This window comes from Fulmarus glacialis, unplaced genomic scaffold (genome assembly GCF_000690835.1).
Source record: "Fulmarus glacialis isolate BGI_N327 unplaced genomic scaffold, ASM69083v1 scaffold3596, whole genome shotgun sequence".
Lineage (NCBI taxonomy): Eukaryota > Metazoa > Chordata > Aves > Procellariiformes > Procellariidae > Fulmarus > Fulmarus glacialis.
Window position 1 is genome coordinate 39354 of NW_009219945.1, and position 25371 is coordinate 64724.

General features: G+C 41.8%; 1 protein-coding gene across 1 annotated transcript in view; it reads left to right on the plus strand.

Moving 5' to 3' along the window:
- The window catches only part of LOC104078782 (rho GTPase-activating protein 32-like), a gene marked incomplete at its 5' end in the record, with an annotated part of 101238 nt that overhangs the window by 31967 nt on the left and 43900 nt on the right, over window positions 1–25371 (plus strand). The window contains one exon of the mRNA XM_009580562.1: window positions 24522–24608. Within this exon, the coding sequence (XP_009578857.1) occupies window positions 24522–24608 (87 nt within the window). The remainder of the gene's footprint in view (window positions 1–24521; window positions 24609–25371) is intronic.

Here is a 25371-nt window from a genome sequence, read left to right on the forward strand (position 1 = left end):
AACTCATTTATTTTCAGAACTGAAAACTGGTGACAGTGGTGTCAACTATTTCATTCTTAATGGCTGCATTATAGCAGCTTTGTGTTTGCTGAGTAGTGCCTTTCACCGGAATTATTGAGGCTGGAACCTTATATATCAACGAGAAGGCAATTTCTGAGTGTGGTTATGTTATATGAAACATCTAATTTTCAGTGTCTTAAGAGATTTTCCTCACTAATTTGGTTGAGATAAAACTAAAACAACCCGCTCATTTTAGGGCTTCGGGGTGTGTTGCTGGAATAATGGTATCTGTGTATTGGTACCCGTATGGACCTCTCTCAAGGTTTTAGCATCTCTGTTTTGGTAGGAAGAATGTTAATACTAATGATAAAGATATTAATCCTGCTTTCACTATCAGAATTGATAGATCCTGGAAGTCTACCAGGATGTGGCAGAAATGGGCCTTGTCTCTGTCCTTTGTCTTCCTCCTCTTCAGTACCCCCATCCCCAATTATTGTGCAGCGTTACCATAATTGCTGTGTGTGTGCTAATGGGCATGAGTGTAACCACATGGTTGTATTCTGGAAAACTTCCTTAATGGGTTGAGGATAATTTCATCAAATCATTTAACTCCTGCAAATGTCATTGAATGTTTTCATCATAAATACACGCAGTCCTTCCTACAAGGTCTAATTGTGTCATGTAGCTGTATGATTACAGCAGAATGTAAAAGCTCATATAAAAACACGGTATATCTGCGGGAGGGAGGGCTTTTACAGTGCCTTGTCTTGACTGATCTATGCTCATTCTGCAACCAGTGTAAATGTTTCTCTTGAATTTGGGCAATATTTACTTTACAGAGCAGGTAAGCACCTGCAGTGTATAGTCAATTTTTTTTTCATAATGTAGAAAATATTTAGGCCTTAAACCTATTATGACTGTTTAGTTACTTGTCAGCCGTATTTTGAATTCTGTGTGCTAGTGTGAGTTGTATATTGCCTAAAGCCTGCAGATACTTCGGGACGCCCCTTTCTTCAGAGGAAAAGCAGTTGGTGATACAGGGCACAGCGTTGTCCCCCAGCATACTTGCTGGTGAATCATGACGTGGGAAGACACTAGCTGGTGCTGTGAGAACACAGGAGGGGTATGTGAGCAGCAGAAGAGGAGAACCATGCGTATGCATGTGTTTGTGCACATGAAGAGCAGGAGAGATGCAGTAAATACAAGCATTGTGATGTCCCCTTGGGAGTTTCGTGTTAAAGCCAGGTATTTTTAGTCTGGCTGAGGTTTTTATGCAACATCTGGCTAAGGGGGGAAGTTTTTGTCTTTGCTCCTAGAAAAACTTTTCTTTTTAGAAAATCAGTTTGACCATGTACCTCTTCTGCTCATTTTCTGCCCCCCCCTTTCCCAGAAGGGAGTAGTTGAGGGGGAAATACTTCCATCTAGTCTATTCCATGCTTTAGCACTTGCTCAAGTTTTTGTGTAAAAATGCATGTGGTGCCCCCCCCCCTTTCCCAGAAGGGCGTAGTTGAGGGGGAATACTTCCATCTAGTCTATTCCATGCTTTAGCACTTGCTCAAGTTTTTGTGTAAAAATGCATGTGGTGATATAAAACATATGTCAGTTTTGCTCTGTGCCTCTGAACCCAGCTGTGGAACACAGACTTTCATTTTCTTTGTTTAGAAAAATAGGGCGGGGAGGGGGATTTGAGATGTGAAATTTTAAAACATCCTTTCTCACGCATGCACACGCATGCGTGGGTGCACAAAATCGTGCTTGCACCTTCCCCCCCCAGCTGAAGTTTGGCAAAGTAATCAGCAAGTAGCTAAAGGTCATAGGCTTGATTTGAAAGCGCTGGGAGTCCTGGAGCTCTGTGCTGTGTCTGTATTATATTAAAATGCATTCAGTGGTCAGTTTAGTCATAGACTAACCTTTATGTAAAACTGGGGGATGCAGGCATAGCTAAATGCCAAAAGCGCTGGGTTTCACACAGCCTGATTTGTAAAGATGAGTGGTTGTTGATCTTTCCCACTTCTGGGGTCATGGGAGGAAATGGAGTAAGCTTCCCCTCAGCTTTTATCACTTCCTCCTGCCAACTAAGGGGAGATTATTTTCCTTCGTTTGCTGCTCCTCTTGTCAGCAAGAGAAGTTGGTATTTAGCCAGGTAATAAATAATGCTTTTCCTGGGGAAGGAGTTCTCAGATGTGGTTGTAGTAACACTGGTTTCCCCCCCTCGCTGTTTTCTGTCTTGAGCCTAGTCCCGCAGATTCTTGCTCGGAAAGATGTGGTTTGCATATATGTGATGTGCAAAGCTTGTTTGCGTTTGCTTACAGTCTGTTTCTGAAGCTTTTTAAAAAGTTTTAATGGTGGCTGCTTATCTACTGAATGCTGACAGGTTCATTCATCTTTGTTGTAAAAGGCTTTTGAAGACCCTGCAGACTTGCTGTGGAAGTACATACTTGTGCAAATCGGGTCGGCGTTATTTATTCTCATTTGTAGAGTCTACTTCATAATTTGCAAAGGTAGACTTTGTCATCTTGTGGAGCTTGTTCTCTTCATCCGAGTCTAGAAGGGGGCTGCATACCTGCAGGCAGCAACTTGAAGAATATGGATGTATACTTGTTGACAAAGAGGTAAAAATGGGGAACGTGGAGTAAAGGCGAGGTTTTCCGGTGCTCCTGGAAGGTAACAATGACTGATTTGAAATCAGACTTCAGGAACACGTCAGGATAAGCTGAAATGCTCTCCTGAGCCTACGGAATTACTGGACAGACGGGCCTGTGGAAAGGAGGATGTTAGAGGAGATTGCGTATCACCTGTGGAACGGCATTGTCTTGCAGTTTCATGAATGCTGGTTTTGCTTCCTCGAACCTCCCTTCCTTGCTGAGCAATGGGTCCCGCTTGCTAAAAGGGGTAGGGGTTAGAGCTGCAAGCCAGAACTGCTTACATAAAAGCCAGGAGGTACAGTTCTAATGAGATTTCAGATTTATTCATGTCCTGCACCTCCAAGTATGGTACAAGCAGGCTACTGCCTTCAAGGCTCTTCAGGGTATGTTTGTTTTTCCCTTGTGTGCATTATTAAGTTTTGTTTACTGCCTTTGCTCCTAGGAGCTTGGTTCCTTGTTACTGGTTCTCTATTAATGCAAAATAAGAAATATTACTCAGCACAGCACAGTTCTTGATTTGGCCTGTGCATTAGAAATAACATCAATACCTCTCTCTGGATGAGATGAAGGTGAGAAATCATAGCATAAACCTCTCTGCACTCTGAGTAAGAAAAGGCGCTTAGAAAATGTGACAGTGAGACAGGATCAATGACTGCCTTAAGCAAATTAAGCTTCTCATTGCCACAATACTGTTTCCCCCATCAAAATTATTGTTTCTGGTGGTTTTTTGTTGTTTTTTCTCCTCCCTTGGAACTCCTGCTGATATTTCAGGTATATAAGGCATTTTTTCCAGTGACTTTGATTCTTATCAGTGTGGAAAAGAAAGATAATATTGATTTAGTGGGGGAGAAAACAGAAAAAGTGAGTGAGTAAGAGACTAATAGCCTGGAATGACAGGACTGTATCAATTTTCAGTTCTCTCAGAGGAATAATATGCTTCTTTCCAGCAAATGGAAAAGTAGACTATGACTAAAACTGTCACTGACCTCCCACAGAATTTAATGGATTTTGGAGCTCAGAGAAGAAAAGGCAGTCATAACTAACTCAGTGATTTTAATGCACTTTCCTTGAAAGTCAGCAGTTTTATGAAATGCCGTATGCAGGAAGATAAAAAGTATATGTATCGTATGTAGCTGTAAAAAAATTTATATTCACTGGCTTAGTCTTTTTTTGACTATGTATGAATGCATTTCTCAATAAGCTTAAACAATAACATATTACAGGTTCCAGGCAGTTTATATCCTTAACATATGTTGCCAGCATATAAAACGAACCTGTTTAAAAATGATGGACAAAAACTGTAAAGCAATCTCATTCAAGTGGCTTTTCTGTGGAAGTTCCTGAATGGGCTAACTATAAAAACGCACGATGAAGGGGAACGTTGCGTTGGTGCACGTTGATTGGCAACAGCCGAAGTAAGTATCCTGTTTTGTCCAGTGGTAGGCCGTGAAAAAAAGGACGCTTTGTTTTGTGGCAAAGCCACTTTTCTTTTAAATAAATATATAAACAAACCAGCCCCTTTCCTGTAACTGCCTCTTTGTCTGTGCCTGAAGCCACCGAGCGGCTGGTTCCTCTTACAGAGCCATCTCCATTGTTTGACACTGCCAATATTCACACAGTTGTGCTGAGCCTTACTTTTCACGAAGGAAGGGGACTGCATGAGCAGGAAGATAATTTCGCCGGTATTTTCCTTCGGAACCAGAATCGTTGCCTAATTCCTGCGATAATTTGTAGTGCGATGCCATCTAGTGTGCAAAGGGCTGTCGGGCTTCTCATCCGCTGGAAATCCGTGGCAGCACTGGTCCTCTGTGGGCATCTCGTTCCAGGCTGCTCCCAACAGCTGCATCTTTTGGTGGAGATGGTTGTAATAAAATTTCAGCGTCGTGAACTTCCAATTTTCAAAATTCTCATCTTGATGATTGCTTGGGGTTTTTTGGAGTGAGGATGGGCCGGGGAGTAGAAAAGAGCAGGAGAAACAGTGATAATTTGCCCAGCCTGAGGAGGAGTTTTCTGTGGTCGTGGGCTGATTTTGTATCGTTTAGATGTGCGTCAGAAATTAGTTTCTGGGGTTTAGAGCATGTCCAGTGGTTGGCAGGTGTTTATATCCAGTTTGTTGTTACCGTTGTGCTTTCATGGCTTATGGAATACAGTTATGAATCCATGCTGAGTTCAAATCCCTAACCTTACCAAATTGGAGGCCATTTGAATCTGACTTTGCTGTTCTTTGTACCCCTTGTTGAATAGATTCGGTGCAGGAGAAACATTACTTCATCGCTCCCGCTGTCTGTCTTCATTTGTGCTCTGATCTCTTAGCTGTTTCTTTGAAATTCTGCACATGGCAGAATATAGTTTTTCCTGTCCGTAGGACAGAAGAATCCTTCCCTCTCTTGTTCTGAGAAGCGTGTAACGTGAGTGATTTGGTTGCAGACTTGCTTCCTTTTCCAACACCATTTTTGGTATCGTTCTGTGATCTAATTCTAAATACTGCCAGGAGGGGGGCTGTGTCTCCCCAGGTAGTGACTAGACCTCAGCATGGCGAAGGCTGCCAGACAGGATTCATTTCTGAATAATCTCGTTTTGGTTTCAATTAATTTTGAAATCAGACTTTAATAGGGTGTGAAATGGAAATAGAGAGAGGTAAGACCAGATGCCTTTATTTACATGTGTTAATCAACACAGACCCAAACAACAACAACAACAACAAATTAAACGCAGCCATTCATGGAGTTTGAAATGCTTCACGTTTGGCTGGGAACTTTGGAAAATGTGCCACTTTGCAGATAGGTGGAAGGTCAGTAGCATTTTAAAAAAAAAAAAAAAGTACCAAACATGCCAGAATCCTATCAGAACCCCGAAGTTACTGCATTTCAGAAATACCAAATGTGGCTATGGAAACCCATCATTACGTTGAATTAGCTTTGCTTTGAACAGTAACGTGGAAGATATTTACTTTTCCCTTTTTGAGCATAGCCTGTGGTGTAACAAATAACACACAAGAGCGGGCATGTGTACTTTGTATATCAAAGTGCCTGTTTCCAAATGTCTGGTATTATATTCACCAGGGTCAATTAACTAGTGACTAAAGGTGGTTTCCTTTGGAGACAGACTGGGTTTTTCTTTTTGGCTGCTAGTTCTGAAATGGTAGGCATCGCAATTTTATGGGAATTTGTGTCGGAAGCAAAGTTTGGTTTGCAGCCAGAAAGATTTTTTGGTTAACTGTTTAATTCAGCTCAGTGGGGCGAGGGGGAGAACAAATACCTGATGTGGATTGTGCTGTAGATAGTAGTAAGAGTTTTGTCTCTGGCAAAAGACATTATGTCACTTGTGGCTAATTCTCTCTATTGTTCAACAGAGTGATTCGATTTGGGTTCCTGGGAAACCTGTGGATTTTGATGGTGTTGCTGGGGGATTGGCTTTGTTGGAATGAGGAAGATGATTTCTCTAGGAAAGAGTTGAGGCAGGTTCAAGGAAACTTTTGCATTATTCCTCTAGAGAACTTTACAATGGAGGGATGAACGTGAGGGATTGTAAGGCATGTTGGCTGCTGTGCTCACCAGAGAGTAGATTTACACCTGCCTGGTGCCAGGCTTAGAGATTCTGCCTGTGACAACAGGGGGAATGTTTCTCTGATTGTAGGTGTGCAGTAAAAAGAGAAAAGTAGTTTTCTTAGAAGCACCATTTCTTCTGGCAGTGAAGCGTGTTAACCCTTCTTTGAAACACTGCTTACAAAAACAGGCATCTGATGCAGACTGCCTTTAAGAGTAGAAGCAGCCTCCCTAGCTTCAGCTCACGCGATTGACCCATTCATTCCGTGAACGGTTTCCCCCACCTCCCAAACCGTTCCAGCTATGGAATCATCACCGATTCCAGTAGCACCCACATTACCAAGGAAATGAGAGGTGCCCTATCCTGAGAACTGACTGTGCTTAATACCTGCGCTTGGGCACTTTTCTCCACGTCACTGCTCCGTGGGTTTTGCGCTCTCGTGATGCAGAACGAGGCGTTGCAGGCTGCAGAGATCCCCAGCTCAGTCTGGTTGGGAACAGGAGGGTTCAGCATAATAACCTGTTAAAAGGAGCGATAGATGGGGACAAGGAGGGTTGTGGCTACCTGGTGTACGGCCCTCTGCATGCTCTTGGGTGTGCGTGCCTCAAGATACCAGGCAGGTTGTAAAGAGCTGTTCTTCAGAGTTCCTCTGGAGATGTCTGTAAACCTGAGATGTAGTTGAGTTTGTTTCAGCATCAGTACTCTCCATGAAAAACACAGATTTGCTGTACTACAGTATGTCAAATCCTGCTGTTGTTTCTTATAAAACAGAAAATTATTTCGGCGTTTGAAATACAACCAGGCTTCTTCTTACCTACATCCTTGGCTTGTGCAGATGAGAACATTGTAAGGATGCGAGCAATGATTTCATTTAATAAAGTCAGTGTAGAGAATAGTCAAAATTATAGCTGATTAAAATGTGATTTGTCAGTTGAGGGAATAAGAATTTTTTTGGTTGTTTGCTGGTGTTTCTTTTCCCAGCTAGACGGAAAATAGCTATCTGGTAGGAATAATGCGAGCAAGTAGCATAGCTAGTTTAAAAGGGGGAGCAGAATTTATAATCAGGCTTGTCTTAAACTGGTAAGATCCTCCATGCACTTACGAATAATGTATGCTACTAGTTAACAAAATACAGGCAAATCAGTGGTACGGACCACCATTCAGACGTTGCTCTCTTGCCTTTTACATTTCAGGATGCTGTTTGCCTTAGCAAATATGCTTCTGTCCTCGGAAGAGATTTTCTTCATTGTCACTTTCTACAGTCTCCTTGTGCCAATGACAGGCCAGTCTACACATCGTCAGCGGCACCAATTCTGTGTCAGAAATTGCTTTCTAATTTTATCAGAGAAGACCAGGTGCAAAGGGGTTGGGAATCAGCTTTCAGATGGGCTGAGGGGTGGTAAAGAGAGAGCAGGACTTGGAAGGCTGCTGCTTACTGATTATTACCCTGTTTTGCACAAAATAAGGCTACTCTTGAGGTGGCTTAGGCTGTATAATTCAAAGGCACTGACTTCCTTCGTTCCGTAATGTTTGTTTTCTTCGTGCCATTACAGCACTCCATAGTCTCATTTATCTAGGTGTATGAGAAGCAAATTTTGCCAACTTGTCATACCTGAAAATACAGCAACCAGTGGCACCTTCTGATAAGTTTTCCAGTGTAACAGTTAAGAAGACACTTTAACGGAAAGGAGTTTTCCAAGGTTTGGGAGAAGCAGGATATTGGGGAGTGGGTGGGGGGAAGAAAATGAGTTTCTTTTTAACAATGCTAATTTTCAAGTTTTTAAACAGCTTGCATTGAGCATTACAAATTCTCTAGGGTATTTTCACAGCTGAAAGAACAAAGAGAAACTTTTAAGGGGGGGGAAATCGCTATCAGCTGATGAAGAAGGCTTTAGAAGTGTGTGTTCCTATACTATGCTGTGCTATACTGTACTATATTGTATGTGTGTGAGAAATAAAAACTGATGAACTGTCTTCACAGTCACGTGAAGATGCTTTTCAGGCATCAAGGATGTATGTGTTACACTACCACGTAGGATATGGACAAATGAGCATGTAAAATAGATTAAAGTTTGTTGTCAGCGTAGGCAACAAACAGGGAGAATTGCACATGGGCAGGAGAACGGGTATCAGGACTGGAATGAGCGTAGTTCTCTGTCGCCTCACTGCATCTCAGACTCCACTTGTTAGAGAAATAAAATGTAAAATGGATTAAAGTTTGTTGTCAGCGTAGGCAGCAAACAGGGAAAATTGGGAGAATTGCACGTGGGCAGGAGAACGGGTATTAGGACTGGAATGAGCGTAGTTCTCTGTCGCCTCACTGCATCTCAGACTCCACTTGTTAGAGAAATAAATACGAAAAGCGTGCAAGAAGAGACTTTGTTTAAATTCTGTACTCTGCAGAGTTAGACTTAAGCTGTGAACTTACGGGAAATTCCTAATGCGTGATGTTAATGGAACAAGCCACTACGCTAATACCGCTAGATGCTTATGTGATAATTTGCTGACATTTTTTGTGCTGGCCAGCCTATCTCTGAGACTGACTGTAGCATCCCAAGCGAAGTAGCTACTTCAAACAGAGCACCATCGAGAGTATAATAATAAGAAATTAAATACAAGACAGACTTCTGACATATTCAGGGTAAAAGCTCTTACTGGCTCTTGGAAGATGAAGGTGCTGGCAGTAACCTGCAGCTTCTGAGGACTGACTTAACCCTGTCTTGTATGTTCTACAACTTCCCTGAGTTGGACTGCAAGATTGAACTAGAATTTGGACGGGGAGCTCTTTGGCCAAACATTGTAATAAAGGCATGAGGTTGTGCTAAGAAACTGTCATATATTAGATTTCCATTTTAACCTGTGAGTTCAGAAGCATAGATGTGAGAAGAGGGAGCTAATTGTGTTCCCTCCCTTCAATGGCGAAATAAATGCCAGGCAAGGGTAGACTGGCTATAATTAGAACCACTTACATGGTCAGTAATTTGCAAAATGCCTCTTTCTGAATAGAAATGACTAGACCTCAATACTCTGGACGAGCAGAAGTGCTGTGAAATTGCGGTAGCGGTATTACATGATGTGATGTTCATTAGAACTGATAGTTCCTTGAATGGTTAAATTACCTTGCACGCTTAAAATGGAACCCAAACTTTTGGGCTGAGGGCAAGGGGTGATCTCCTTAATAGTGATTATCGGCGCTCAGGTGCTGAACAATAAAATCCTGCCGGTGAATAATGATCTGCAAAATTTGATTTTGCAGATGCCCAAGTATCATTCATTCTATGGTCATAGTACGGACCCCTTGGACGAACTAACATATTTAGGCTGTTAACTGAACAGGGAAGATTTTGACAGCAAACTTTTCATCATTTAAATACTTGTTTTCTTTAGGGAATATGTACAGTGAACAGAGAACCGTTGTACCTAGGCATTAGGGCACACATCCTGCATTGATTTGCAGTTTGCACAGCACCAGGGACTGGAGAGGAATTTCATGGAGCTTTAGCTCCGAGCAGTTTGATACCAGTGGAAAAGAAAGAACGATGAGGAATCAGCTTGCCTTAAACTGTGCTGGGTTTCAGGCATGTGATGGCAGTTTGCTGTCATTTTTTTTTTTTTTTCTTTTGAGCTGTAGCAGCAGACTTCTATGCCGCGCCTGAACACAATCCCTGCATGCATTCCCTCCCTCTCTGTTTCTCTTGGCTCTTGTTAAACTCTACGGCTTGTCTTGTGGGACCTTTCCAATGAGAGAGCGAGCGAGAGAGAAAGGAACACCACTGATTTCTCTACAGTGCAAATTGAGCATGAAATGGGCAGTGTGGAAACGGCTAACAGGGCTATGGAGGCAGATCTTAAATGCTATTCATAGGCACGTACATCTGAAGAAGCAGCGGCACCAGGAAGAGAGGAGAGCGAGTGAACCGAATGTGGGGAGTTTAATTTGATTTTGCTAGCCTGGAGTTCTTGCATTTCGGAGCTGATGCCTGGAAGGTTTTTTCAATTAGCTGCTGGGAAGCTACGGAGAGACCTGGAACTGTTAGGCCTTGGCTAGGGATCCCATCCATGGAAAGAATAGATCATTGTAGCAGGGGTAAGTAGTACACAGCCTTTCAGCGATCCTCTATACTTGATACAAGATCCTTTTTGTTTACTGGCACAATATTATAATAATGCTAAAATAAAAACAGCTGGAAGAATGCCTTAAGGATGGCACCAAATGCTAATGTGACAATAAAGAATGAATCAGATTACAATTTAACAGGCAGTGTTTTCTTTGCAGAATGATTAGATGTAGTTTAAAGGGGGAGTTTATTGCATTTTTGTGTAGACTGTGTTACATTGCAGATTTTAAAGCTCAGGATAATGCAAACTGTGGCTCTCCTTCCAGATATTAACCTGTGGCCTTTTGAAAGATTTTGTGCACTGAGGAAGTCAGTCTGAAAGCCATATTAACGAGGTATAAGAAATTAACTCGGAGAGGGGCTGGGGAACATCCCAGTAGTGGGTTTCCTACCTCAGTAGAAGTGAATGGCTGTTCAGATACACATTTTTAAACTTCAGGTGCATCTTCTACAAATTAGAAAAATGAGAGGCCAGTAAAAAAGGAGTGTATTGCATTTTATGGTGCTAGATGTGTTCCAAACTGTTGCTAATAAAGCCTAGAACAGTTCCTTTGTTATGAGGATAGGTTTAGCAAAGGTTTCTTTTTAAAATAAGAAGATTTTATAATTTATTTCCTTTTCTTTGATCTTTCATGCCTCTTTCTTTAAAAATAATCTTTGGAGTATAAAGTAATATCTATAGATAAAGAGAATGCATATTGACTCTGAACTTCTATCTGGATAGTTTTGTAAGCCTTTATTACATGTTTCTTTTTGATGCAGATATGTATGTAAGTGAAACATAAATTTGGATAAATCTTTAATCAGGTGCAGGGACACATAATACTCTTAGATGCCACGCTGACAGGAACCATAGAAAAATATACAGTAGACATAGGTTTTACAAGATTACATGCATTTTTTCATTCATAGCCAGTAAATTGTTAACCGGACAAAATCAGCATCTGGGCTTTCTAGGAATGACTTTGTCCACGTGCCTACCTCTGAAATTCCTGCCACAGGCAGCTTAGTCCTATTCCAAGCTCTCAATAAGCGGTGCAGATAGGTGCAAAGCATCTACAAGACCCCTGCAAAATAATTATGAGAATTACCATTGCTCCTTCGTTTGGAAATCGTAAGTCGCTGTAAGCTTTTAGGATGTGTCGTAACTTCTGCCTTTGTGCTGGCTCAGCTCTCCTTGTCTTTTGTGTAGGAGAGTTGGACTTAAACCACTTCCTATTTCCTGACTATCTTTGCTCATTGCTTTTCATATGGCCCGCTAAGCCTCTTATCCCTCGCGCCCAGATTTGCATATGTGAATAAAGGGAATCTCTTTACATCCTTTTTTTCCTTTTCCTCTTGTTAGTTGCGTCAGGCTGAGTGACACCTTTCATTTGAGTTTTGGTTAGTGTGACAAGTAAGAGCTGGTGATACAGTACCTGTGTTACTCAAAAATCTGAGCTTAATATTTGCTGTAAGTCAAAGAAACCGTTTTATTTATGTGTTTGTGTTTGGCTGAGCAGTCAGAGTAGAGTAAGGAGGACTGTTTGGACTAGCAGCTTTCAAAATACTACACTGTTTGCATGGCAGTGCTTCTCGCACACCAAATTCAGCAGCTGTGAGATTTAAATTAATTATTTGGAACCTATTTGTTTGTCTTGTGGCTTTTTTCTTACATTGATTCCTTACAACACACGTCTGTGAGTAGCCGGGTTTTCTGTTTGTTTCTTTCTTTCTTTCTTTTTTATCTTTCACGTTTCAAAAGCTATGAATTCATAGGGCACAACTCTGGAGATCTAGGGGACAAAATCCTAACAAGTACTGTGCAGCTTAATAAGAGTCAAATCTCAGAAGTTTGAAACAGAACGAGAAGTTCTAAATCCTCTGCCTGGTCGAGCAGTGCTGCTTGCATGGTGCCCTGTAAAAGGCACTTTCTGTGAAGACACTCAAATACGTGTTCAAACTCTCTTACATCAAAACCAAATCAAAACCCTCTGCTTGGGGCCTGGTTTATTGTACCTGGAGGTATCTGCAGGAGGAATTGCTGCAATGTTTGTAATTATATTTTGTCAGCAGTGTAATATTAATGGGAACCTATACCCTTAGTCATTTAACACATCCTTGCAATTGCTTTTATTAAGGAAATGTTTCATTTATGCGATACTGTTTTATGGAAAATGAATTTGAAAGAGATAACTTGTGTACCTCAAGATTATTTTAATTTCCTTTTGCCTGCGCTACACTTACTGCTTTCTTTCCATTCCTTGCGAGCCCTGACATCTGTACAGCAAGCCACTGGGGGGTATAGGCAATGCACTGATCATTGCTTTCCTCCAGCAAGGTTGGCCAGGTATGCTTGGATGGGGTGTCAGTGCTTCAGCACGCTCTGTGAAAATACCGAGGCTGTGGAGCAAGACATCACACATCCTCCTGTGCCTGTCAAAGTGGAATGCTCTGTTTTCTCTGGACAAGAAAACAATCATTTAATCAACAACATGCCATAATAGAGGCTCTGTATTTACTGAAACCAGATGCATTCATGTCTCTGAGGCTGGGCTTATCCTACAAGCTTTCTTTGCAATAGCTGTAGTTTTGATTTCCATCATAGGTGTGCTAGCAAAACTGTTTTTTTCCTGTGTGTTTTATCCCACGATATGTCTCTTGGTGGGCAGAAGGAATAGATGGAGTCAGTAACAGATTCTGTTCATTTATCTTCTAGTTCTTAATCCCTGAAGCACATGCCTAAGCAGCAAAGTACATGCGTGTTTACTCCTGTGCTTCAGGGCTGCTGGAGCTTGGTTAGCGTGGTGTTGGGTATGCCTAATAAGCTCTCTTGAGGATGAGTTTGCAGAAGGAACACGATTGCCTGCACCCATTCTTCCTCTGAGATAGGCTCTGGCAGTGATTTTCCGACTGTGGCCACAGTTACTGAAAGCAGGGACTTTCCATGTTGTCACCATGTGTAACTTATTACCCCATTGTATGTCTGGCGAAGTACAGCCACCCTGTGTCCACAGCAAACATTTGTTTGAGAGCCACTGCTTAGTGTCATATTTGATTGTTGTCTTCTGAAACCCCAGGGACTGGAAGTAGTTTCCCCCATCATGAGAAAAGAAGAAAATGAGATCGTCATGGAAGCAAAAAACCATGCAGGAGAGAAATCTGTGAAGCAAATCTGGTAGTAGTTCTGTATTTGTCCAACGTCTTCCCAAATTTCACTACAAGTGAGATAGTTTCTGCTTCATATGAAGGAGCCAGAAAATCCAGGTTTCTCTCAACCAAGGTGAAAAGCAATTTTCAGCCTAGTTGCTTTAATGTAAAAAAATCTCTCTCTAGTAATGTATCGGGTCTAGTTTCTGTGATGGCCGTTATTTCCATAGCCTGGAATGCATGCAGAGAGGAATTTTCTTAATGGTCAGTTCCTATAGGGCTTTAAAGGCTAAAGACAAACCCACTAAACTCCAACCAGAAAAACCCACAGGTGGCAAATTCAGCTTACGGAGCGTTCCAGGATGTCATGTCCTCTTTGCCAATCACCAAGTGCCCGAGGCACTGCTCTGCATGCAGCCGTGTGGAGGGGGTGTTCGTTAGTTTGTTTTTAATAACATGAGGTATTTTAACTTCATGAAAACATTCTGTTTTCAGACCCTAAGAAGTTGGTTTTGCCTAATGGAGTCCCTAATGGCTGCATCTAAGAAGTTTTTATGAATATTTCGTTGCTTATGAAGATTGACCTTCTTACGCATTTAGAGGAAATAAAAGGGTGAGACCATATGAGAAAACATTTGCAACTTAATACAGGAAAATCTGGGGAAAGTATCTCTGACACAACTCTCTGAGATTTTGTGTCTCAACAAGCTTAGGCATCAAATATACTTGGCTTCAGAATTAAAACAAACAAACTCCAGCAGCATATACATAAGCTGCCTGCGTTGGCAGCTCAACCTGGAATCAGGGATTGAAAGTGAGATCTTTCCAAGTCATGCATTTCTGACTTCAGTAAGAGTCAAATTCTGTCAAGGTTACTCCTGATTTCATCTTCAGAGAGGCACGAACTAGATCCCACTGTGCTTCATGTCTGAGATCAGTGTTGCAATAGCAGTCTAACGCGGATAGCGTGGCACGGGGAGGATCCACCTCTCCAAAACTGCGTGTGAGATTGGAAAGGGTAGAAGTGACCGGGAATTGCCTTCCATCTCCTCTGGCTGTGTGCAGCAGAAATGTGGCACTGGGCAGGTGTTTTGCCTGGTTTCACATTTATTTTGTATTGCTGGCTTAGTTGATTAATATTCCTTAACATGCCTCAGCTTTTACCGTTTGTCTAACTGACCACCTTCAATACTCAGAGCGGAACTGTCTTGCACCAGTCACTACAGTAAACTTAAAAACATCAGATCAGAAGCTGCTCTATTTGTAGTGGACTCTTTCCTGGCGTGTAGTTACATGAGCACCCCATCCCCAGCACCTTGTATTATTGCACCTATACAAATTCTTCCTGACAAGGGGATGCTGCTAGAGCTGCGTATACACGAGCACCTAGTGAGCAACATGTTGTAACCCAAGGTGGTATTCGTCACCAAGAAGACAAAATCATCATTCTCAGCCAGACTAATGTAATGGAAATCAACACCCATCAGACCGATGCTGATAACTAAAAGCTGTTGTTGAATTTCAGTCCGAAGCTGGCTACTGCTTGCACGTAGGTGCCGTGTATTTTTCTGTCCGCTGGCTCTTGCGGGTATTCCTCTGCTTTGCCTGAGCAAGGGCAGTTCCCTGCTCTAAAGGCACTAGCAAAAACCTCTGAGCAGCAGCGGGAACCGCCTTAGTAACCTTTGTCCAGCATTACATTCTGGAATTAACCTCTAAATCAGATGCCAAATGCAGGAGTAATTAAAACTCATGAGGTGCCCTTCTTTTCCGCCATCTCAAAGCGATGCCATTTGCCAGCTCTCTGCGAGAGAGGTCAGGTGGATGTGTATTTAAAAAGTTGCAGCAGCTAGTCACATCACAGGAGCTCTATTTTTCACATGTGCTAGTCAGCATGGGTGCCCAGCATACTCTCCTCTGTCTTTAAAGTTATCCTCTGCAATAGTTTTGGTTTGGGAAGGAACTCGAGGAGCGTCACAGCTGTTTTAGCCTCTCTCAGAAGTACTGAGATGCGCAGCACGTGTGCATGACCTCATTGGAAGCTTACAGTGAAAACAAAATAACAAAATAACCCAAAGGAGACCTGATCTTGTGCATATAAGGCGCATATGGAACTATTATTGCATCCAGTATGATTAAAGCACCTCAAGGATCCTGCTGGGGAGTTAGTATCTGCCCTTTTCTCTGGCTGTGCATATTTATAAACGATGGTAGGATTTATTAGTCTTGAAGGTGAAGCTCAGTTGAAGGGATGCTGACTGCTAAATAATCATGCTTCCATAGGAAAAAGTTGTCTCATGTGACTTGCAAGCTTAAAATACTTCTGAAAGTAACTACAGGCAAAATACACATCCCACAACCTTTTACATTTACTTAGTGCTTGTACTTGCATAAAATTCGGCCTTTTGAGTACACCTGCGATGTGATCTGAACTTGTTTCTGCTAGGAAGAGAATTTAAGCCAGCATTTAATTTCACCTCTATTGCTAGTATCCTCCTTACATGTTCCAGTGATGTTTTCTGTTGTACTCTGCTTAATACATGGGGGAAGACAGGGTATCTTCATAGGAACATTTTGCCTTTTTACTGCAGAGGTGCATTTGAGTTTAATTTCAGCAGCCAAATACAAAGTTGAACTATGCGGTGAACCTCGATGCCAATATTAGCCAACTTATGCGGCCAGAATTAATCTATGCGATGCTTCTCCACAATTGTATCATACGCACTTTACAAAACTGCCATGAAAATTCAGTTGCCCTGGGAGAGCTTCGCTTGCATGTCTTTCACCCTGGCACTGATTACAGTTGAGCGCGGCAGGCCTGCAGTGTTTCGTTGATTGTCTGGAGATGATGTATAATATACCGTCCTCCGTGCAGCGAGTGATTTTGTCACACTGCGGTTGGCTTGGAGTAGTAATCTGCGTGGCGTTACAGGAGATGCATTTTCTTTTTTGTCTTGTTGAGCTCTGCTTGATTTTTTTTTTTTTGCTGCTCTTGGGATTTCAAAGGGGTGATTTCAAATAGGAGTGGAGAAATTGAGTTTCAGATATAAAAATATTCTTTAAACATTTCTTTCTTGTCGTTACTTTCATCATTACTTCAGGATATTTGTGCTTGGGTAAAGAAGCCACTCTGTTGGAAATGTTCTTTTTCTGCTCTGAAGCCACAGTTCTGTATGGAAAGGAGAAAGCAGGAGAAGATGGGAAACTATGTGGGAATATAATTAGTACATTTAGCAAGATAAATCTGGAGAGAGGAAAAAAAGACCAGATAAATACATTTATGCTGCCAGAGTAATTAGTTAGAAAATGTTTCCCTGTGTAAAAAGATTTGCCAACCTAAAATTTCAAATATAATAAAATAATAGCTTCAAATACATCAAAAAACAGGTCTTGAAGGTGCCCCATTACAAGACAAACTGATGTAAGTAATGGACTCAGCTAAATGAAAATGAAGCGGTGTTTGAATCACCAGGGTAATTTAGGAGATAGTGAAAGTATTGTCTATTAGGGGCTGGAGCTGAGAGAGGTAATAAAAGCTTTTTCTTATAACGAGTGTGCATCTCTGAGTTTGATCAGGCTTTTAATATCTTCAGGATTTGTCCCAAGCGTATTTGGGCCCTAGAATTTTTTTTTTAAATAAAGCAGAGAAATATTTCACAGGAAAATTGCCTCATCTTTCTTGCTCTTGACCATCAGACATACTTTTCACCCAATACATAAATTCCAAAGTGATGCATAAAGGTGGCATTTGTCCTGTGGTTTTTCCCTCATCTGATTTGCTAAATTGCACAAACATCATAAATTAACGAGAGGACAGACATCAAGGAGACATTAGAAGTGTGGTGGTTTAGAAAGAAAGAAAAAAAAAAGTCCATTCCTAATACTGTCAGAAAAAATTATCAGATTTAATAGTGGTTTGGAAACTTAATGAGCTTTTGCTATGGCTGAGTATGAGTGGCAGAAATTTCAGTTGCATGTGTCTGGCCGCGTTCGCCAGGGAGTTAACCTTAAATTCCATCTCATAAAAACCTAAAAAGATTACCAGGTTTCCTTGGAACAATGACACATCCTCTGCCAGGAAAAGCATCAGCCTTTCCACTGGCTTAAAACTCCTGGCGAAAGACACTTCTTCAGCATTCTCGCCGTCTCTTCCCTCCTCGAGATTTCTACAGATGTGTGCTATGTTTGAGATGAAACCTGCTGAAGTTTACGCTTGCCCGTGAGGCTGATTCATTGCCCTCTGCCCCATCACATCCTTCCGTGCCGGGGAGCTCGAATCTCCCGTGACCTCTTCCTCCTGCCTGGACCGCTGCGCCAGATGCTGCCGCTCACGGAAGGACAGGTTGTGGCGAAAAGTGAAGGGGGCGGTTCTGCTAACGAGGCTCACGTTGCTTATACTTTATAATTTTAATATGATGAAGTATTGCAGTTTCTCTTAATCTGTAGAGAGCAGCTGCATTCATTTTATGTACTGAATTACTTTGGCCGTGAAATGCATTTTTCACATGATGGGAACATGCATTTGCATTACGTTATGCGCAGGTAGGTGCAATTTGTCCGTTGCTTCACAGCAGGTTTTATGGCGATAATGCATGTATTGCTCTTCGTGCACGCAGATCAAACCAGGTCATGGGCAGGACTGTCTGTTCCGGAACGCCGCAGCAGATGCACCTGCGGGTCGGGGACGGGGATGGTTCTGTCAGTGTCTTGGTATGAGATGCCCGAAATGCATCTGACGGCTCAGGCTTGGTGATGGATATGTGTGATTGTGCTTGCATTTTGCAGGCAAAGCTAGTAATTGCTCCCTGTGGCTTAATATTGCGTTGATTAGGTACTCATAAAGACACTAAAACTTTCTGCGAGCCCTTCACCACTGTGCAAATACAATAATGCATAAACTGTAGACCCTTTGGCTTCAGTGCATTCAGTGCATCATTTTCAGAGGAATTTAGAGAAGAGCTTGGGAGATGCTGTGTGGAATATTGAAATAGACTTCAAGAGGACGTAAGAGTTATTCCACGGGCTTTTGCTGTTCTCTAGAGTGGTCTTCCCAGGGTATGTCCCAGGTCAGTGTAGGCTCCACACCTCTGATGTGAGATGGTTTCTTGGTGGACTGGTTTACTTAAAGCACGGTGGTGCAGGCGGGTTTGGAGTTTGGGAGGAATGAGTCTGCTCCTTCTACCTGGAAACAGATAGGGAGAAGATTTGGAGAGAGAAGGAATCAAGCATATTTTCCTAGCCTATGGTTTTAATTCTGTAATTAATTATCATCTAATTATTTAATGCCTCCCACATTAAATTCTAACCTTAACTCTAATTCCATTGAGGGGGTGGAATTTGTTTTTTTTTTCTTTTATTTTCTGTTTTGTTCTTTTCTTTTTTTTAATTTTTTTTAGCCGCAAGATTTTAAGCTTTAGATAACAACACTGTACAAAATGAGTTACGTCATTGGAAGCAAGGCAAGTTCACGGTGTTAGTTACCAAACACGTAGGATAGATTTGCCAAAGCCCTCGTAACCTTTTCTTTAAGTATGTGCTGTTCTGCGTGCCGGCGCTCCGCCAGCGGCTCTGCGTTACTCACTTGTTGAGGTACGTGTGTGCGAGCAAGAGCAAGTGTTCACGGCTTTATGAAGCAGAAGTTGAAATAAGTAGGTTTCACAGACGAATCAAATGTACGCTTTGCGAGCTTTGCACAAATTATCCTTTCTTCAGGAGAGCAGGTTGATGGAGTTAACGTCACTCGGCAAACAAGGGAAACAAGGAAATTAAAGCCAAAGCTAAATGAGCTTACTTTGACATCTGGGAGTCAGAGGCACGGCGAGGAGGAGCGGACACGGCCCCATTGACCTCGCAAAGCACAGCCAGCTCTTACCTGGCGAGGATTTGGCATTTTAATTTAGTAGCCAACCATCCCAGTCTTGGCAACAGACTTACGTAGTGCTTTTCCTTCAAATGATTTTTTTAAAGTTTTGGTAGTTTATGAGAGGAGCATATATAGCGTAAAAATGTATGACTCTCAAAAGTTGTATTTTACATTATTTTTCTGCCTCTGGTCACACTGAGAAGTGAAACACGCTCGTGAAACAGGGCCACTCTGCTCTAATTAAAGTCCTCTCCGCAGTCGCTAGCCTTTGCTTTTTGGATCTCTGTGCGGGGAACGTGGCAGGTCCCATGCGCCTTCCAGACAGGTTCACAGTAGGCTTGAAATTGTGGAGCTCCAGACAAACATTAAATGAGTCTTTAAAACGCCTGCGGCTTTGCTCCAAGCACAGATCTGCCAGAGTTTGATGTGGGGATTATTCTTGGAGTGAGAGCAGAAGGGAGCTTCCAAAGCCACTTTGGAGAGGAGAGATGAGATGTTTTGTTCTTGTTAACCCCTGTTCGGGAAGATAAATGCACACGTACAGAATTGTGCCCTGTAAAACTACCGAGCTTTGGAACACGACTTCTGAATGTGCCATATCATAACTTACTTACCGCCCTGTTTTCGTTGTTGCTCTACAAGAGGAGTAACCAATAAATTATCCTCTGCAGGAGACTCCTGTAATCACTGTCTTTATCTGCTAGCTTACTAGAGATGAGCTGCTTTTTCTCGGACAGTGGGAAGACCACATGAACTCGAAGCATTTTCAAGCTAGTCCTGCCTGTATATACGATCAGTAAGGTCTTGGCTAGCGAGCACTGCTCTTTCTGGCAAAATTTTGTGTGAACCAGGTATGTAGCTTAATTTTGTCTTTCAAGTTAGCGAGGTGAAACTGTTACTATTAGAGTGGATTGATAACTGAGAGATCCTGATGGCTTCTTCAGCTGGTCTCCTGCTCCTGGAAATCTTCGCTGCTCTTTGGTTTATTACCGTTACCCACCGTTTGGCACATGATTGTGTTAGGAACTACAGCTCTTGCTAGTCAGCTGCACAAAGCGACATAGTGTGAATTTGCAGGTAGACGAAGCCTGGAGCCTGCCCGCTCCAGGATTTAATACACTCATCAGTTCTTTGTGGGTGTGTGCAGAATTCAGAGTGGCGACTCACAAACTTGTCTCTAGCTGTGGAACGACAAATTTGAACGATACCTTGACATAACGTTTACAGCACTCTGCGTTATCCGTACGTCGTTAAAGTGTGGAGTGTTCACAGGGCCATCTTTAAGGCTTTCTTTGTGTATCCTAAAACGCTACCACTGAAAAGATTAGGATACCATAAACCTAATTTATGAAGTCAGTCATATCTACTTGTGCTAGTTAGGCATACATATTCCAGTAATAAATGAACCTAACAGAACCTAATGCATCATAATTGTTTATCAGGTTCAGGAAGTTTGGCAGCCATTTTGAATGTGAAAAATGAACGTTTCAGATTACATATCAAGCCATATGTAAAGTATGCTGTTTAACGCTTTGATCAGTTACCATAAATGTTATTTACAGATTATTTCAGCTATCTCAGATGATACCATTGAAACTCTTACAGGGGTATCCTCGAGACCCTGCTGTCTTTGCTCTGTCCTTTAAGAAGATGCAAATCCATTTCCCAATTTAGAGTCAACCAAATTCTGCCTGTGAGTCGTGTTCGAAGTCTGCTTTGTGCTCCCTGGATTTCAAATCAGGCCCAGGTGCACCTGTACTTCCTATGTTTGTTTATAAGGGATGCTCCAGGAGGAAAGACTTTTAAACATCGTAACATCCACGGTTTTTGGAAGAGCATTAATGCATGTATATTAACAGAGCAAAACAAAAATTATGCCACATGGGGAACAGGGAGCATGAGTGAATATTCATCTTCCAGGGTATTTTGCTGCGAGGACAGTTATGTTAAAGGATAAAACCAATGGATTTTCCTGTGTAAACAGTTCTACTCTCTCTGTCTCTCAGTAGGCACGAGGCTGGCTGCAGGAAGAGGAACAGTCGTTCGGTTAGCTTTTACAACTTTACTCTGAAATAAGACAGTTGCATACATGTAGGGCAATACAATGGATTTAAAATGTCACTTCTCATTACAGTGAGTTGTCTAAATGGGGACATCCAGAAGCATTAAAGTGGAAACTAACTAGGCGGGTGTAAAGTTGATGAATATAAATCAGTAGGTTAATCCTCGGGTAGGTATGCTCTTTCAAATGAAAACTTTGCTGTAACTTCGTCGTCCTACACACATGGACCTCATGCCTACAGATGATTCACTTGCTATTTCTGGAGAGTTCGTGTATAGACTTGGCTTGACATAAGTCCAAACGGGTATGAATTACAGTATATGTAAGAGGAAAGGTGATGCAATTCAACCTTTGCCTTAACTTGACCCGTGCCTTTTTCTACCCCGCATTGTGTTGCACAGAATCAAGCCTTGAATATGTTGAGGGAGCTGCTGCATTTTTATGTTGGCGTTTTCATCGCCTGGCTGCCGGCTTTTCAGGTAAACAGATTCTGCTGGGGCGAAGTGCAGCCTGCAGTGATGTCCTTCAGCGCTGATGTACTCAAGGGAGGCAAGGCCTGAAATTTCATTGTGGCTTGATAGAGTAGGTGTTTGTACCCTAAACAGGGGAGATTAAAGGATGGAAACTTTTCTCCGTGAGTAGGAAACCCACGTTTAATTGAACTGGAGCTCCTTGGTACCTGACAAACGTAGAAAATATCTCCAGCCATGTATTAGCTTTCCTTTACTGTATGCTTTGTTATTTTGTTTTTCTTTGGCTGTTAGTTAGCTTCAAAACTTAGTAGCACTTTAAATATGAAATTTGATAGCAAAGAATGATGATAAAGTGGGAGGGAATGTGCAATGCGGAAATAAGTAACTGTCATATTTAATCACATTAATGGCAGCAGGCTACACGCTGTTACACACATAGAAAAGTCATTCTTACAGATCTTTAAAATAGCGTCTTTATGGAATGCAGGGTTTTTTAGTGGAATTAAGCTCACCACGTGAAAGACCCTCTGCAGCAGTTAGAAGGATTTATCTCTGGGACTGTATTGCACACCAACCTTATGAGGATGTGAGCGCGTGTAAAAACCTGTAAAGTTCTCACTGGAAAGCTTTACAGAAGAAAGCTGGCTTTGAAGGGAGAATTTATAGGTGGAACGAGAGGCTGTCTGGAAACTGAAAAAGAAAGTGTGCTGAGAAAGTGGTGCAGGAGAAGCTGAACAGCGGCCGAGGGAGACATTTCATGGGTGTTCTGGAGAGGTGATTTATGATGGAGTAGAGGTAGTATCCAAATGGAGGTGACACTCAGTGGATTTCATCTTCAAGAGCTTGCATGGTGTTTTAAGACTTTCTATGTCTTTCTAGTTACATAAAGAGCAGCCTCGGCAAAAGGCTCTTAGATGTCCCCAGTTAGGTATAATTTTTTTTAAACTGCTCCACACTGTTAGGCAGCAGTGAAGACTGAAGGTGCAAACTTGATTTCTGATACAAATCCTTTGATGGGAAACTTGCATTTGCTTGCCAAAAAGGACTGCCACAAAGCAGAAGAAAGTTTTATTTGCATCACCAGCATGAGGGAGTGGTGAGCATTTGCACACATGCTCTCTCTTCCTCTAAATACATTTAATGTTGTAAAAATACAATAAATTACGGCAATCCAAAGACTTTCTTTGGTCCAAAAATCTTTTTAATTCTCTGCAGTCATGTATACAACCGTCAGAAAAGAAATTAGTATTCAGGAAATTAGGTCTGGTGAAGGAAGAGTGCTGAATTTGTGTGCTCTGCAACTTCCTTACAAAGAGGAGAGAGAATGGCAAAATGCAAAGTTAAATTAATTTTGGGTATCGATGGTCATTTATATGTAAGAGAACTTTGCCTTGCCTTTGTACCTCTTTCTCAGGAGGTGCCTGCCTCTAATCACCTGATTCTGATTTTCTCTTGCTTACATTCATTAAAGTATAGCAATTTGTGTTTTTTCTCCTCAGTCTTTTGTTCATTTCTGCTTTCATTTGTTGTTGGGTTTTTTTGGTCTTAGCTAATTATGATTTTTTTGCAGACTTAAATTTTTATGTACACATTTTCCAAGAGAGAAAGTGTTGTTCCAAAAGACCTTTGTGTAAAAAGTCCTGGGCTCTTCTTCAGCACTTTCTATTTTTCATTTCTGCTTAAGAAAGAGAGCAAATAACTCTTCTGGCAAGTACGGCAGTGCTTTCAATGTACAATTTAATGTCCATCATACAAGGAGTAAAGGTAGCAATGGTGGCTGTGTTCGTGCAGAGAGGTTGAGATACCTCGTCCTGTTCCGTGTTTAAGGGAGTATTTCAGGGTTTTCTATTCCTGGGGCTCCGTACTGGATAAGGATCTCTTTTTTTTTTTATAAAACAACTTTTTGGAAGATATTTCCTTTTTTTCTTTGCTTGGCAAACAGTCTTAATTTGCTTATGATCACTTTGTAATTTCTGTTTTCAGAGAAGATCATTAAATGTAAGCTATTTTAAGTAAAGGATATCAAGACTAGTGGGAGTAGCAGGACCAGTAGTAGGACTGGTCGAGGCGCTTGGTACATGTGCAGGAATGACATGGTTAAATCTCTCCTCATGGATCTGAAAAAAAGCACATCCTGATGTTGTATTTAATGACTCTGTATGTGATGAATGGTGCCATAAAGCTCCCTGTTGTGGTAAATTGCTTGACAACACTGAAATTAGGAGATATGTTTTATTATCTAATGTCTGCCTGAACATATAAAATAAAAAATGAATAAAATTGGGGGGGGAATCACTGTTAAATGATACATGAATATGTATAGAGATATTTTCAGTCAACAATTAATTTTGCAGACTTCTAAGCTAGAGGTTTAATCCCTGGCTTGAACAGTTTGCCTTCCTATGATTGTTTTATTTTTGAACCATGTTTTTATTTTTAAACTGTCAGGTGAGATGCCAAAATCCAATGGCATTCGAGGGTCTGTGTAAGCCATGAATGCTGAATATTTTCTATCTGACAACTCCAGACAGACAAGCACTTCCCCGATTCCCTGATACTCAGCATGTCTTGGAGCAAGTTGATGTGAATGTTGTGTTTCATGCATTATTACATGCCTGGCTTATCCCTGCTCACTGACCTGGTCTTTCTCTCTCTCTCTCTTTTCTCCACCCCCTCCCCTTGGTGTAGCTTTCACTCCCGGAGGAACAGAATGAAGTAACGAGAAACGGCTGTGAATCCAAGGAACTGGTCTACCTTGTACAGATCTCTTGTCAGGTAAATGCCGTATTTTCTCCCCCCACCTCGTTTTGCAGACTGTATCGCATTATGTTTGGCAGCACAGCCTCGTAATATTTTGATATGACACTTTTCTGCGGCATGTGTGGGTTTTTCCACTTCTTCACTAGCTCAGTCCTCAAAAGGATGCTGTCTGTGGTACTGCGACCAGCTAATTTTACGAAAAGAAAAGGAACGTCGAGGGGAGAAAAAGGAGCCTGTTAAGCAAATAATCCTCGCTACAGTTGTGCAGAGCTGCACAACGATTAGCCTAGAGACACGAGCGTGCATGCTTAGACTACGCGTACGTATGCCTGTCAGTTGTGGGGGGAGCGTACATTGACCCACGGAAGCACCAGATACATAAACAGGGGAAGTACAGGAGGGAGGATGCCGGCCAGTATTTTTGTTGATCAAGGCGTGCTGCTGGCAGCCAGGAGATGGGGATTCTTGATCTGTTCCCAGTTATGTCTCCAGACATCTGGTATGAAATTCTTTCACTGCCTCTGCTACTGTGGTATCAAAATGCTTTGGGCAGATAAATCTGCCGCTTTGTACCACAGATTCCCCGTCTGCTAATACGGGGATAGCGACTGTGTAAAACGCGACATAATAGGTTATGGTATTTTAATACGTTGAGTGAAATTGTTGTTTGTAGGAGACATACTGCATTGACAAATTCAATTGAGAGTTAATACCTGCGTTCGGTCATTTTTCTGCTCTTAACAGAGCAGTTCTTTTCGTGCTTCATCTCGGCACTTCT